We start from the raw sequence: 15,427 nt of genomic DNA on the forward strand, positions 1-15,427 counted from the left end.
TTAGTACTAGTTCTAATGAACATATGTCTGCAAAATTCATAGAAAAAATGTTTATAAATGTGATTATCATAAATCTTTTTTGGATTTTTCAGAAAACTGAATGGCCATTATATACATACAAGGGATTGTATAAATCTAAATTTATTACAAGAATTGAACACATCCATTTAAAGGGTGATGAAAATGCAATTTCATAAAGCAAAGAAAAATAAGTACTCAAGTTACCACTTTCCTTTACTTCCGGTTTCGTTTTACATTCTATTAATGTTAATATCATGAAATACTGGGAAAACTTTTACAAAATACTGTGTATTTATACACAATTTTCAGAACATGTAAAATCCAAGGACAATACAAATGTATATCTTAAACACAACATTGTGGCACTGTAAAAATGAGATGTGCAGAGAAGAAGCATTACAATTTTTTTCCCAAGCATATCCCCACTGATCATATTCAGCTGCTCTTGAGTCTCCTGTTATGTAGTGTTTATGGTGTACATGAAGAATAGACACCAAGTACATGTGATATGGATGAACACAGGCCCATTTCCATACAGTTATTTACAGCATTCACATCACTGGATATATATATTTGTGATAACATTTAAAAGTACTTTGATTACAGCAAAGTAAATTCTTTCATAATTTTTTTATGTTCAGGATACTGATGGTACAAGTGAAAAGTTGATGATTTCATAATGAATCAAATTTTTGAAACATAAAAGAAATAAGTCAATTCATAAATTTATTACATCAAAATAGAATATTTCACACAAGGTACAGCATCATCTCTTTGGCCCACCTCCCCACAAAGCATCCAGGATCATCATTTTGGCATTTTGTACAAGTTCCAGCATTAAAAAAAAAAAAATCTTTATTTCCTTGTATATTATTCCCCCATTCTTGTGCCTTTTGCCTTACACCCTGAAAGATCTTTCCATGCTCATCGTTTAGAAAGAGCTGAAGATCTGCTTTCCTCAAAAGAACGTTCTTTTTTCAACTTTGCAAAATCCCTCCAGTTGTATGCGTAAGAAGGCACCGCACACCCATCTATTACAGCAGTCACACTAATAACAATACACAAAACACTACATAGCAGTGTAAAAATTCATTTCATGCTCAGCAATTGCTGTTCGCATACTGTAATTACACATGTACAGATTCTTAACAATGCATCACAAAGTGCACAACAATCCTCCCACATTTACAGACATCTTAGGCTCTGTGGCGAAAGAAGACTCAGTAGCCTCACATGGAAGTGATAAGGAAATTTGGCTTCTCTCTACGCAAATTAACAAATTGCACAATTAATTACCTATATGCCCAAAACTATTATTCTTGGGTCTTCGACTGCAGCTTTGATTTTTCGTAAAAATAATACACCCTCACGTCCATCAATAAGGCGATGATCGTATGTCAAAGCTACATACATCATTGGTCTAATAACAACCTGTAGAAAAGAGATGCAAATAATTTAATGTTCTAGACTATATTTGTACTATACAACTTAACTGACTTCAGTTCAAGTTATAATCATACTGGGAGAACATCAATATACAAGTTTACTTTTGTTGTCATAATTAATAATTAGAATCTAAGCATTGATGATTTAGATAGAAATTCAACCCAGCATTCTTGGTTTCGAAGTTCATTATGATAACTACATTAAAGAAGGTAGAAAGCACAAATCCACAAATTTTAATATGTCACCAGTTTCACAAGTAGAAACAAACTGAAATAAATTCCATCTATAAGATTGATTCTAAATTTGTTAAGAACAAGAAATAAACCTTTTATGTGCAATATATTGCAACAACATAATTTAAGTAAGTTTAATTCTATTTTACACATCTTTCAAAACAATATAAAAAAATATTAAAAAACACACACATGCCCAACAGATTTATTTCTTCAAATTTTCGAAAATACATCACAATAAAATAAATAAGGTAGGAGAGAGTAAACATTTACCACACAAAGAAAAGAAAGGTTGATATTTCACAGCCTGACCGCATGCTCACTATAGAGAAAAGAAAGATGGCTTTGGTACTGCAGTATCAAATATCAAGCTTTCTTTTCTGTGTGTGGTTAAGTGTTTACTCTCTCCTACTTTACTATTTTTGTTTGTCTGCCCTCCTGTCTCTTTTCCTCATTCTATTCCCACACACTTAGATTAATGTTGCATGTACGTTAAAACAATTACAAATGGCTTACCCATCAGCAACATCCTTTTCAAACTGACAACGAATAAAACAGACGTTTTAAAAATTTGAAGAAATTAAGTGAACCTTCAATTTTACATTTTTCAGGGGACCATGACGACAAAACTTAAAATGTGAGAACATGTAAAATCGGGGAAATTTCTACACCTTATTTCCTTACTGGAACCATGAAGATTGAGTGTATGATCCAGGCAACTGTAAAATGCAGAAATGTAATACCAGGGTGATTTTTTTAAAACTCCTGGTTTTCTTTGTTGCGTAAAATTTGTAAATGAAGTATTATTTCCATGCGGTTTGTGGCAAATGAATAAGGAAGGATGGGAGATTTATTGGAGTATGTTTACCGGTTTATATGCATGCCAGGTAATATTGCCCACGCCTCAACAAAAACAGCAAATATTCACCAGTGTACCTTTCGCATCTATATGGTCTGGGGGTTTGGATGCAGTGCGGAGGTTTAAGTTTCCTCCTGTAGATAGCACCGTTGTCATTGTCAACAATAACCAGGAAACTGAGCTGTTATATTGTTGTGCTGGAAAGTTGTGTGCTTTTGCGTAATTGTTGTGCTGAAAAGTTGCTTTATTGTGATCAGGACTCACAGTAAGAATGGTGTACTCCTTGTAGGAACGTGTTTATCGTGAAAAGTTTTTGGAAAACTGATTCTGTTGTTGCTACGCAAAGGGCATTTAGAAACAAATTTGCCTCACATTCTGCCCCAGACAGGAACACAATATTGTCGCTAGTGGTTATTGGAAGAAGCAGGATAGCTTCTGAGTGAGACAGGGAAGCATCGGAAGGTGTTGTGGAAGATGTCAGTGCTCGACTCTTGAGGTCGCCCAAGAAATCTCTCCGTCGTTTGTCACAAGAAACCGGCTATAGCTATTCAACATGTCAGAAGGCAGCGAAAACTGCGAAACTAAGGGCGTACAAAATTACAGCTGTTCAAGAATTGAAGGATCCAGATAAAGTTAAACATGTAGATTACTGTAATTGGTTTTTAATCAGGGTAGCTACGATTTTTTGATTATGAAATTCCCTGACTTTTCCAGGTTTTCCAGACCAGAAATGAAATTTTTCCAGACATGTTTGTTGTCATGATTTTTGCTTTTGAACCTCATGTTTTTCAATTAAATATGCAGGCACGTTAATTATTATGAATATGAATATACACAGTTATTAGCTGAAAATTTACAAAGTGATTAATATAATGCTATTCAATGAAAAAATAAATAACTATTGTACTTCCCCATTTTCACTAAGTCATTACAATTAAGGTGGTGTAAAAAAATCAATAAAAAATGTTGCATACGAGGGTCACTATTTATTGATGAAGGAATTGGGAGCATAAAGGTAGAAACATTAATTTGCCTCAAACATCGCTCTGAAGCTCGCAAGTTGAACGCTCATTCACCCCACATTCCACTGGATGCAGAGTCGAGCAACAAGAATTTTCCATTTGGCTCTGCACAGTCAGCAAGGCAGCGGCCCTCGCCAGCGGTGAGTGCACCTCCACTGTAAATTTCCATCTGCATCCAGGGATACCCCAGGTGCACAGTGGAGGTGCAAAGTCCACCAAGTTATGACTCAAATCCAACGTATAAAACCCCTGGCGATGGTAAATCGATCTCTCACTTCGCTCCAATATCACCACCAAACTGATCGACGAGAAGAGGACGACGGCCTGCTGAGAGATCGCGACACCACGAGGCGGCAACAAGCGAGAAGTCCATAAGCAGTCCAGATTAAGCCAGCCGAAGAATCTGCCAGCCATAAAACAAGTCGCCGAATTGTCTGCTGTCTCTTATCGTCATCTTCGATCTCTCCAGCGGGCACCTGTCACTGTCGCCGATGGCAGAAGCCGAGGGCCAGACCTACAGCAAGGGGTGAGTAGCGTTCAACACCACAGGCTCCCAACAATCCTTCATCAGCTCCCTCAAGGGTAGAGGTGGTTAGCCAAGTCAAACTTAAGACCTATCGTATTTATCTGAGCTACGTCCCAGCGTGACTCGATCCCGTACCTTACCCGACGTCACGCTACATTATATTTTGAGCCTTGGCAACACTGATTGAAGTTAGGCGTGATTTGACGTTTGCACTGAATCGTCTGGCATTATTGACCATACCATACTTCAAATGTTTTGTCAATAGCTTCATTTGTGTTGTTTATGTTGCCTTGGAGATTGCGCGACAACAATAAAATGGAATTAACTCGTGAACATTTTCGTGCGATGATTTTTTACGATTTTCGACGTGGATTATCAAGACAAGAGTGCATCGATCAACTTACTTCCACATTTGGCGATGAAGCCCCATCCTTTGCTACTGTGAAACGCTGGTATAACGAATTTAATCGTGGCCGCCATTCGTGCACCGACGAGATTCGCGAAGGTCATCCAAAATCAGTTGTTGTTCAAGAAAACATTGATGCTGTGCAAAACCTAATACTGCAAGATTGTCATGTGACATACTGCGAGATTGAGGCAACCATAGGCATTAGTTCCACCAGCATATATAAAATATTACATGATCATTTAGCTGTGAGAAAGGTATGTTCTCGTTGGATCCCACAAAATTTGACGCTCGCGTCAATTGGTGCAAACAAATGCTCAATAAATACAATCGTGGTGCTTCAAAAGACGCATATAAGATTGTACGTAACAGGTGACGAATCATAGATATATGCATATGAGCCGGAACATAAACAGCAGTCGACTGTATGGGTGTTTCAAGATGAACCCAATCCAACAAAAGTTGTTCGCGCTCGAAGCACATCGAAACAAATCGTTGCCTGTTTTTTCGGGAAAACTGGTCATGTGGCAACTGTGCCTTTAGAGGAACGTAGAACGGTCAACTCTGAATGGTACACAACAATTTGTTTGCCAGAAGTCTTCGGTCAAATACGGAAAACAAACAAACACCGTCGGATCATTCTTCATCAAGACAATGCCAACTATCACACATCTCGTCTAACAACCGACTTTATGAACAGTCAAAAAATCGAATTGATGGGTCATCAGCCGTACAGTCCTGATTTGGCACACAATGACTTCTTCTTGTTCCCGAATGTCAAGAATAAATTGCGTGGACAACGATTTTCGTCGGCGGAAGACACAGTTGATGCGTTCAAAAACCATATTATGGAGGTGTCTCAAGAAGATTTGAAAAACAGCTTTGACAAATGGTTCGAACAAATGCAAAAGTGTATTGACCATAAAGGAGAATACTTCGAAAAACAATAAAGCAGTTTTCAATGCCAAATTCCTGTTTTTTCATTGTTAGGCTCAAAATATAAATAGTGACCCTCGTATATCAAAGCCTTACAATGTAACCTGTATACAACCTCAATTAGCCTATATCAATACAAATGAGAAACATCAGAAAACAAGGTCATGTACCTTTAGAAAATATGCAATATTTTTAATGATTATATTTTTTAATTTATTGAAAATAGTAGGCTACATATTACGGAAATTCAGAACTTGAATGGGGCTGGTGACCAACCATACACCTAAAAAAAATATATATGCGGGCCATACTTTGGAATCAAAATATCTCCTTTATTTGAGTTTTCCACATGCTGGAACCAATTTTATATTACGGAAAACATCGAAATCTGTCTTTTAAAAGGTAACAGTTCCGAATGTTTTATGATTTTTTTTCAAATTTTCCTAGCAGGAAGACTAATTATCATAGAATTTTGGCAATTATTGTAACACGAAATTTGAACCTTCCTTAAAATCATTAGCACTATTTGGATTCGAAAAAAGTTATTTATGCCGAAACAAAAACTTCAAAATGACCTTACGAAATCATACACGCTTCCCACAGACAAGGTATTCTCCAGTTGACAAGCTACAGTAAGTATCATAAACTAGTGGGAATGAATGTAGAAATAAATCGGAACCTTAGTAGAGTGCATTCAGGGTCTTAATTTTAATTCTAAGACAACCAAACCTGACCTTCCTAACCTAACCACAAAAGCATAAATTCACAAAATCTTAAGTAATCGCTAAAACTCTGCAGTATGTGTTAACAGACATAAATTGAAATCGAACCATGTAAAAGTTGCATTTGTAGCATGATGAAATCGTAATAAAACAAAAGGAACTTGGGCTCATTTTCACCACTTTTCAGCATAATCTCATTCTACATGCAAACAATACGTAAAATTACTATCGGCATGAAACCAACATTCCTAACCTAACAACGGTATGTGACCAGCGTACGTTTAATTCCTCTATTTCACACCAGTTTGTAAAAAATAAATTCGTTCTACATGCACAAAACACGTGCATATTCGAATAATGACGTCACTGATACTGCATAAAATCACTAATTTCTCGGTTGTAAGACATCTCTGCAATGTAAAAACTACGACAACGGGCAAATGAACTAGTTGATCAGGTTGCTTCTGAACGGGTCGCAAACGAAGGACTCAAATTCACAGAACGGGTTCATGGGGGGAACAAAGTAGCGAGTCCCTTTGTTTTTACTCGGCATCTGCACCCGTCCAGTGTGACGTCAACCACAGCCAGTTACGTGAAATTCTGCTCTTCAAGCTTTATTGCAGATCCAAAACCAATGAACTGTCCGAACACCAACCTGCTCAGCTTCACGTATCAAAAGAGAACGGGTTCCGAAAGGGTGTGTTCTTGAAGAAAGAAAATTTCCTCACCACACACAAAGCTAAAGCAACATTTTTTCCGCAAGAAATTCTGAGGATGGCTGGTGCGTAGGTTTCGTCTTGAGTAGCTTGTTCTCTAAGGAAAAATCTCATGCCTCTCCAAATTCCGGTCTTGAACAGATTCACAAGAACAAGTCGCAAAATGAACGGATCCAAGAACCTAGATCCGAGAGTGAATAAATATAGAATTGAAATCCGAAGGAACCATAATTTTGTACGTAACAGACTAGAAGTCATAATGACGAGAGGAACAAGTTTCTGAACTGAATCTTTTGGGGGGACTGGAATCACAAGAACCGAATTCGGAAGTGGAAATAAACCGTTCGTTCCTTTTGTAACTGGTTCTCCTTTAACTCCAAAATGCGCGTAAATTCCAGAAAATATGCAAAATTCCCTGACTATTCCCTGACTTTTCCCTGACCAACCAAATTCCCTGACTTTTCCCTGTTTTCCAGGTTTTCCAGTCGCGTAGCAACCCTGTTAATGTTTATTGTGCGTAATCCTGATATTCTGAAAATAATGTGGTTTACTGATGAAGCCTGGTTTCATCTCTCTGGGTATGTTAATTCTCAGAATACACGGATATGGGCAGCTGAAAATCCACATAGTATAATTGAAATTCCGTTGCACTCACAGAAAGTTGGGGTATGGTGTGCTGTCTCAGCATCACATATAGTGGGTCCAATCTTCTTCAATGAATCAGTGAACACAGAGCGGTACAGGGTAATATTCATGGAATTTGTTGAAAGTTTGGACGGCATTGAACTCACACAGGGTTATTTTCAACAGGATGGTGCTACATGCCATACATCGCATGACAGTATGGCACTGATTGAAAGTTTCTTTGCGAATAGGGTTATTTCAAAGGGATTGTGGCCTCCCGAGGTCTCCAGACTTAACTTCACTTGACTTCTTTCTGTGGGGCTTCCTAAAGGGACGTGTATGCACAAACAACCCTACATCCCTGGAAATGTTGAAGCAGAACATTATCACTGAAATTGCGAACATTAGCGCAGAAACACTATGTCAGACAGCCCTTAACATGGAACGGCGTGTTCGACTTTGTTTACAGGAAGGAGGTCGACACTTTCAGCACCTTCTTTAAAGGTGAGATGTTATGTCATATGTCTGTGCCATAATTTTTATGTTTTATTTATGTTTGAGTGAATACAAAAAAAAAAAAAAAAACAACTAATTTTCATTAATTCAGTTTAGCAAAAATCCAATACTTCAATGTTATTGTAGGGTACACTGGTGAATATTTGCTGTTTTTGTTGAGGCGTAGGCGATATTACCCAGGATGCATATAAACCAGTAAACATACTCCAATAAATCTCCCATCCTTCCTTATTCATTTGCCACAAACCGCATGGAAATAATACTTCATTTACAAATTTTACACAACAAAGAAAACCATGAGTTTTAAAAAAATCACCCTGTATAATTTGTTAGGTGTCTGCCTGTTTCATTCAAGGTTTTTTTTATCATGACATGACAAGTAATCACAATCAGGAAAATTTTCATGCGCCAAGACTTACTTAAAATGAATGTCGACAACTGTAACTGTTGTTATATCTTACAATGAACTTGGTGTTGTTATCTTATTTTAAATGTTTAGTATATTCGAGATGTCGATTTTACTTTCTTCAGACGCTTTTTATTTTCCCAAACATTTATCATCTGGAAGATGGAAGATGACGGAAGTGTTTTAAAAAATCAGAAGAGTGGGCCTCTTACACTGTTTCTGAGAATTTTTTTAGTGTATCCCTATGTTTTGAATGTGTTGGGTTCGTCCTGTGGAGGTTCCTTTACTGCCTTGCACTTTTAACGTCTAAAGGGGCTTTTTTTCACCCCTTTTTAAACTTTCAAGCAAGGGTTGTAGATAAGAGGATTTTTCCTCATACATTTTGAAGGGTGCAAAATACCATGTGCGTCAACCCACCCAAAACTTTTCATTTGTTTATATTCATTCATACATACCTGACCCTTGATTGCAACCGGTTTCTCCACAATGGCGTGCATTCCCAGAATGGCTGACTGAGGAGGGTTAATGATTGGGGTACCCAAGAGGGACCCAAATACTCCTCCGTTGCTAATAGTGAAAGTACCACCGTCCATATCCTCTATGGCTAGCTGACCCTTCCGTGCCTTTTCTCCTAATGCATTTATTTCCAGTTCAATCTCTGCATAGTTCATGGCTTCCACATTTCGAACCACTGGAACAACCAAGCCCTATATACGGAAAAATAAATTAATAACTGAACTGCAAAATCAATCTTAGTGTTTATGAATCATCTATCATCATTTACAATTTTATTCAAAAGCACAAAAAAATCATAGTACAGCAATAATAAAAGTTAATGAATGCCATGATCATATGTATGCTTGCTAAAAATAATGAAAACGAGTGTGAAGTTTGCTATCTAGTACCTGTAAACTTACGCATTGAAAGTTTTACAAGTGTAATTTGAAAACTGTTTGGGTTGTTTTGTGAATCATGCCTCAGTGGGTCATACCTTAAGATTACAGTGCTCGGAGGTAGTAAGGATTTAAACAATGCAACAAAGACACATTATTAAAAAAAAAAAAGTGTTTCAATATTATAATGAAAACAAATTAAATTAATATCAAACAATACATGTAATTACTCAAAATTAGAACAAGAGCATTACTACGCTGGGAGGAACCAGGCGACGTCGAAGTCTACTGTGTTTCAAAGGCAACAGGTCCCTTTGCGGTAGCACTGTCAGACACGATTCCATGCAGGTAAAACAGTGATAACAAAAAATCAGGCGAGACCAGGCTGGCTCAGTGGTTAGAGCAATGGCATGGTATGACAGAGACTCAGGTTCGAGTCCTGGTCGAGCCTACATCTTTCGCTGAAAATTTCTACGTAGTACATCTCCTGTGTGTGCCTAATCTACAATAAAAGCATTACTGTATACTGTCAGTGTTAAGTATAAAATAATTTATGGAGTTTATTGAAATAAATATATATCAGCAATGGATCAACATGGGACTTTTACCAATACAAAAAAGTATAAACATAAAATGACCAATAACATACATTCTACCAATCTGATAAAAAAAATGTAAATGTTCCTTGAAGAACATGGTTCACAACTTTTTCAATTAATGTACATAACCATGGACGTCCACAGGATTTTTCCCAGGGAGGGAGGGGCAAGCAAGATTTTTTTCCAGGGGGGCAAAGTAGGTATATTTTTTCCCATAATAGTGATGCCCCCTCAAAAAACACTATTTCAGTCTGAAATTATCATGATCCTTCAACGTATTTATAATAATAGTTTTTCTTGTATGTACGTATTGCTTGCGTTCTAATATTATTTCTCTTGTAGTTTATATTCATCAAACTAAAAATAAATGTCTGATGAACTGAGCGTGTTCTCCTGAAACGTCACAACGAAAAACTGTTTTTATGCTTGTAATAACCGTAGACTACAAGAGAAATAGTATTTATAGTAATTAACATAAGTTACTGTTGCTGAAACGTTATTATGGGGCGTTACCCCCACACCCCCTATACGCCTTCATGGCGTGGTGCTATGCACAGGGGAACACTTTACCTTTTTTACCTGAAACGTTATTATGTGTGAAATAGTATATAATTTTAAGATGGACAGTCATTTTCCAGAGGGGGAGCACCACCTCCCCCCCTACCAGACGTCAATGTACGTAACCAGGTGATTACAATAGGTTCCTGCTTTACAAAAAGTTGCTGTATTTAGACATTTACTTTATAACGTTACAGTATGAGATGTCATATTTATATCCACAAAAGTAACAACAAAATTACAGCATTTTGTACTAAACTAATACATTGATATGTCTTTAACAGCCAATACCAATAGAGTACAAATAAATCTGTTCCTAATATAAAGTCCAACGTGTTGATTATTATATCATTAACTTATGGGCATTGTAGACAGAATATGTAATTTAATAAACGTTAAAGAAACAAAGCAAAGAAATAGCCACATGGAAAAAAAAATATGGCCTTTGGACTTAATTATACCCCATATGGCAAAATCACAAGACAAAGGCCAACTACGTAGTATATAAACAAGAACATCCTTCTGCATACTTGCTTCTGTTAGTTCCTACTCCCACCACCAGATGCTCGGAATTCAGCAGTCTCTACAGAGTTAACACTAATACTTAACACAGTTTGCCCGGTGAAACTCTTAACAACACTTTTAATTTAATTCTTAGAATTACATATACAGTTTTTCTTAGGGGAAACTGACTTTTGGGCCACCCTGCATTGTATGGTGCTCAAAATAAGTCAGGTAAGACAAAGAATAACTTCTACTGTGAAGTTGGATATGAAAAACTTCTACGTTTTGAGTTTTTTCTGAAATGATATAAAACTTCCTGATAAATTCATGACTTTTCTCAGACTGCTGATTCTTCCAAGCCTGTCTGTTAAGGCAATCTTTCTATGCCTATAAAATAATTTGAAACTCAAAGAATTAACCTATGGGGTGATTCCATGCAAGTGGTATAAATTTAAAAGAAAAGTTCCCACCGACATGTTTCAGATTTTTTTCAAAATTTACCTGCAGCAGCATTAAGGTGCTGAAAGAAATTTCCCAAAATTGTAGATACCTAACTGCACTGATTGGTGAGACAGACCAACACCTTTACCCAAATGGGGATGAGTTGCCCCCACTTGGATAAAGGAATGTGTATCTCACCAATGAAATGAATAAAAAGATGCAATTTTCAGGTGCTGATAAAGTCCAGACTAGATTAGTTAGAGAGCTAATAGCTAGCTGGTTGTAATATCAAAAAAAATTCTGCTGATCTTGATTCTAACAAGGAAAAATTGACATTCTATACACAAGAGCCAACCAGGAATCTTTGCTCAAAGTGTGGTTAAAATTTTGTTGTGATTTACCATAGCATATTTTGATCAGAAATTATGGGTTAATAGCATCTAGAAAAAAGCCGTGACAGGCTTGATATTTTTAACATGAGCTGTACTTATACTTGGTGCTATAAAGTGATGTGCGGTGACGTCGACACTTGGGGTAGCAATGAGTGACATGCCCAATGGGTCATAATCCACCCCATGCCCCCTTTTAGGGTCCCGTATTCCTAAAAGAAGAAAGTCAAAGACAGGAAAAAATGGCAAAGTTAGGAATGACTACAAAAAATTGTACACATAACTTCCACCCACTTTCGAAAATCAAAGGTAGCAAAGTAAAATAAACCAAATCAAACAATCAATCAATGAATGATTTGATTTGATTTGCTTTATTGATACATTTGGTTAATCGCGAAGATGATACGACAAAATTAATGAAGGGACAAACACAAAGAACACCCATGTCCAGGTAGGGGTTCGAACCGGAACTCCTGGTGTCATAGCATGCTGTGGTAACCACTTGCCAACGGTTGGTTGATTTGATGTTTTAAGTCCACTTTATACACAGAAAGGGTAATCGGGACTAGACCTATAGTTTAATATGGGATCCGAACCAGTATATATGCCTCCATCGGGTACAGATCCGGAACCACTTGCCCACGGAGGTTGGCTGACAGCAAAGATAAGAGGAAGGAGCTAACCATTCGGATACGCGGGTATCGGTAAAGGAAACGGCATTTTCCCTGAGTAGTAATTTTCAATTACATTTTTGAAATACCATCTATATATATGATTAACGTTTTTTCAAAAATTTGGCATTTCTTGAGTTCTGGGATACATTTTTCATTTCTAATTTTTTCATTATTCACTGCAGGCAGAGTACAACACACAGGAACAAGAATGCACGCTTGTCACGAATTCCGGCCTGAATTGTTCTTTGTGAGGTCCGTTCATCAGTTTCATCATATCATCACTCATGCTCATTTTCGCGATAACCAAATATGGCAGAAAAGCGAAGTAAAATAAACCAAACCAACATCAAGAATTAGAACGTGCATTCTGTTGCCCAAATAAGTAGCCTACATCCGTATTTATGATTGTTTAGCTTATCCATTTTTTTTCTTGGAGGCCAAGAGATTAGTATATTTAAATAAAACACTACTAAAACGAGAGCAAGAGAGACCGTGAGCAAATATTTAATCATTATATATTCCATATTTGAAAAAAAAAGAAAGCATAAAATTTTTGTCTGCACATTAAGACGTTTCAATTGCATAAATAATAAAAGTACATCCCATATTATACATACATACTGTACAACGTGTAAAAAGTAGTGTAAATACAGAGAATATAAGTACTGGAGAAAAATTTCCCCTTAGTTCTTTACAGGATTTACAAAGGAAGCGAAGGGAATCCAATCCCCTATCTGTCCTATAGGAAATAAGACTGGAGGACCTGAAAGCATGGGCTTTCAACTATTGGGGTGGGGGCAAGGGGGTAAGGGAGGTAGAGGCAGAAATCTTTCCTTATCCTTCGGAAACTCGTTTCTACCTGGAACTGTGAGGTGGAGGAAGAGCGAACTAGGCCAGCTTTGCCTGCTGAATGCACCGAGGGACGAGAAGCACATGAAAAAAAAAAAAATTATAGATTTGAGATTGATTGATCTATCTCTGCTAGACTAGCTACTCCTCAGTGCACGTCACTGGTGCTATACTGGTGAATTTGTGAACTTTGAATGCATAAGGCAGCTTCACAGTATTTATTCAAAGTTGGCATCTTTACTGTGCATGGCAAAATTCACTACTTTTCACAGTAAATTTAAAAAGAAAACATCAGGCTATCAGTACAATCTGAAAGAGAAAAGCTCCCTCTGCAAAATGGATACATACATTTTCATTTTGCAATGCTGCCGTTCTTATAGGTTTAATCTTTTGAAGACCGGGCTTTCCAGGCATGCATTTTTCAAATGTGCCACAACGTACAAAGAAAAGCGTAGCAGTAACGGCCAATTACTCCTCTAACAAATCTACTTTCGATTTTATCAGCACCTGAAAATGGTAAATTTTGATTCATAGAGTGCCAGGGTTGGCTGGTTTAAACCAAATGGTTGATTTTAAATAAACCATGGATTTTTTAATAAAGGTATTTTCAATAACAGATAGAAGTTTATATGTTTATGTAACTGAAAATTAGCCTAATTACTAGAGGCACATAATTTTGGTAAATAAAAAAGCAAAATTCCGGTATAAAAACAGTCAATTTCGGGTTCAAAACAGGTAAATAAAATAAAATTTCGGTGTTATAGCAGTGAAAAATCGGATGAAAAGTGGTATATAATAAGACATTTTGGTTTTAAAATTGTGAATATCATCTTAAATTTGATTTAAAAGCTACACTTATTACACAAAATTAACATTTCACTTCTAATAGCACATTTATGTAGTTATCAGGGTATTAAGTTTATTTCTGTGTAAAGGAGCACATTTTTGCTTCTCCAATATTAACAGTGGAATTAATCAATTTTCCGTGAATTGCATAACTCCCAGGATAATTCAGACCTCAGAAGGTGTCGCGTCGGTAAATAAACCCTAAATTTCATGTTTAAGAGTTTAATTTGCATTTTGCAGTTCATTTCGCATTATTTCGTGACAAAACATGGTAGCAAAATGCATCTCGCGCACCTTTCAAAAACATGAAAAATTAACACTACAATGTGTGTTTTGACATTTTGTTTTTTCCCTACTAATTACGTTTTCAAAAGTTGTCTATTTAAATTAACCTAATGAGAAATGAACCATTTCCTGGGAAATTCCCTTTTCTAATGGGGAATTCCCATTCAAAGGGAAATTCCCCATTTCATGATGGCAAGCAGTTTATGAAGTTTACTGACAGAGTGTGGACCTGTTAGCTTTGGACTTTGTGTATTCTAAGCTTAACAGTTCAAAATGACTGGTAGAAAACATGATATTGTTTGGCTTTTATTTGATGAAGTTAAAAAGGATTCAAGAAAAGGTTTAGGTAAGATTTTCAACTTGGTTCATAATACCCATTAAAATCCAGTAATTTTTCTCAAATCAAATCTCAATAAATGTATTCAGATATGCAAAATAATGTAATCTCTTGCATAATTTATAAACTAAAAATGGAATACATTAAAGTTCTATATTTAAATTACACACAAATTAATTAAAATAATCTGGACTGGATAGTTTAATATTTACATCTGCGATTATCTTAGATGAAACTGGAGCATTTTAAATCAACAAGTGGTGGTCCCTGCATAATATTGGATTTTGTGAAGGCTGTTTGAGTACAAATACAGTCTAGGGAATACTTTTGTTTGATAAGTCTAGTGTAACTGCTACCCAAGCATTTTATCAATGAACATTTACAATTTCTTAAGGATGTGTCAAAGTAAGTAAAGGGGAGGGGATCCAGTTTTGCACCCAGAAGCATTGGGGAGGGGGTACCAAATAAATCATGGATGGAACTCATTATCTTAGTATCGCTGTTAGAAAATAGGAAATGTGTAGATTTCATGTTGAGGATTACAAGTTACAAGAAGCTAAACAATCTAAGCCAACCTAGCCTTCACGACTCAATTCAATTTGTGCCCCTCTTGTGGGGT

General features: G+C 36.6%; 1 protein-coding gene across 1 annotated transcript in view; it reads right to left on the reverse strand.

Moving 5' to 3' along the window:
• Positions 1 to 216: 216 nt before the first annotated feature.
• The window catches only part of LOC146000360 (dihydrolipoyllysine-residue succinyltransferase component of 2-oxoglutarate dehydrogenase complex, mitochondrial-like), a 52,011-nt gene continuing 36,800 nt past the window's right edge, over positions 217 to 15,427 (reverse strand). Inside the window, exons 10-11 of the mRNA XM_083137914.1 lie at positions 8,889 to 9,140; positions 217 to 1,452 (exon numbers count right to left, since the gene is read on the reverse strand). Coding sequence (XP_082994040.1) covers positions 1,318 to 1,452; positions 8,889 to 9,140 — 387 coding nt within the window. The 3' untranslated portion in view covers positions 217 to 1,317. The remainder of the gene's footprint in view (positions 1,453 to 8,888; positions 9,141 to 15,427) is intronic.

Source organism: Lepisma saccharinum, chromosome 16 (genome assembly GCF_977018435.1).
Source record: "Lepisma saccharinum chromosome 16, izLepSacc3.1, whole genome shotgun sequence".
Taxonomy (NCBI): Eukaryota; Metazoa; Arthropoda; class Insecta; order Zygentoma; family Lepismatidae; genus Lepisma; species Lepisma saccharinum.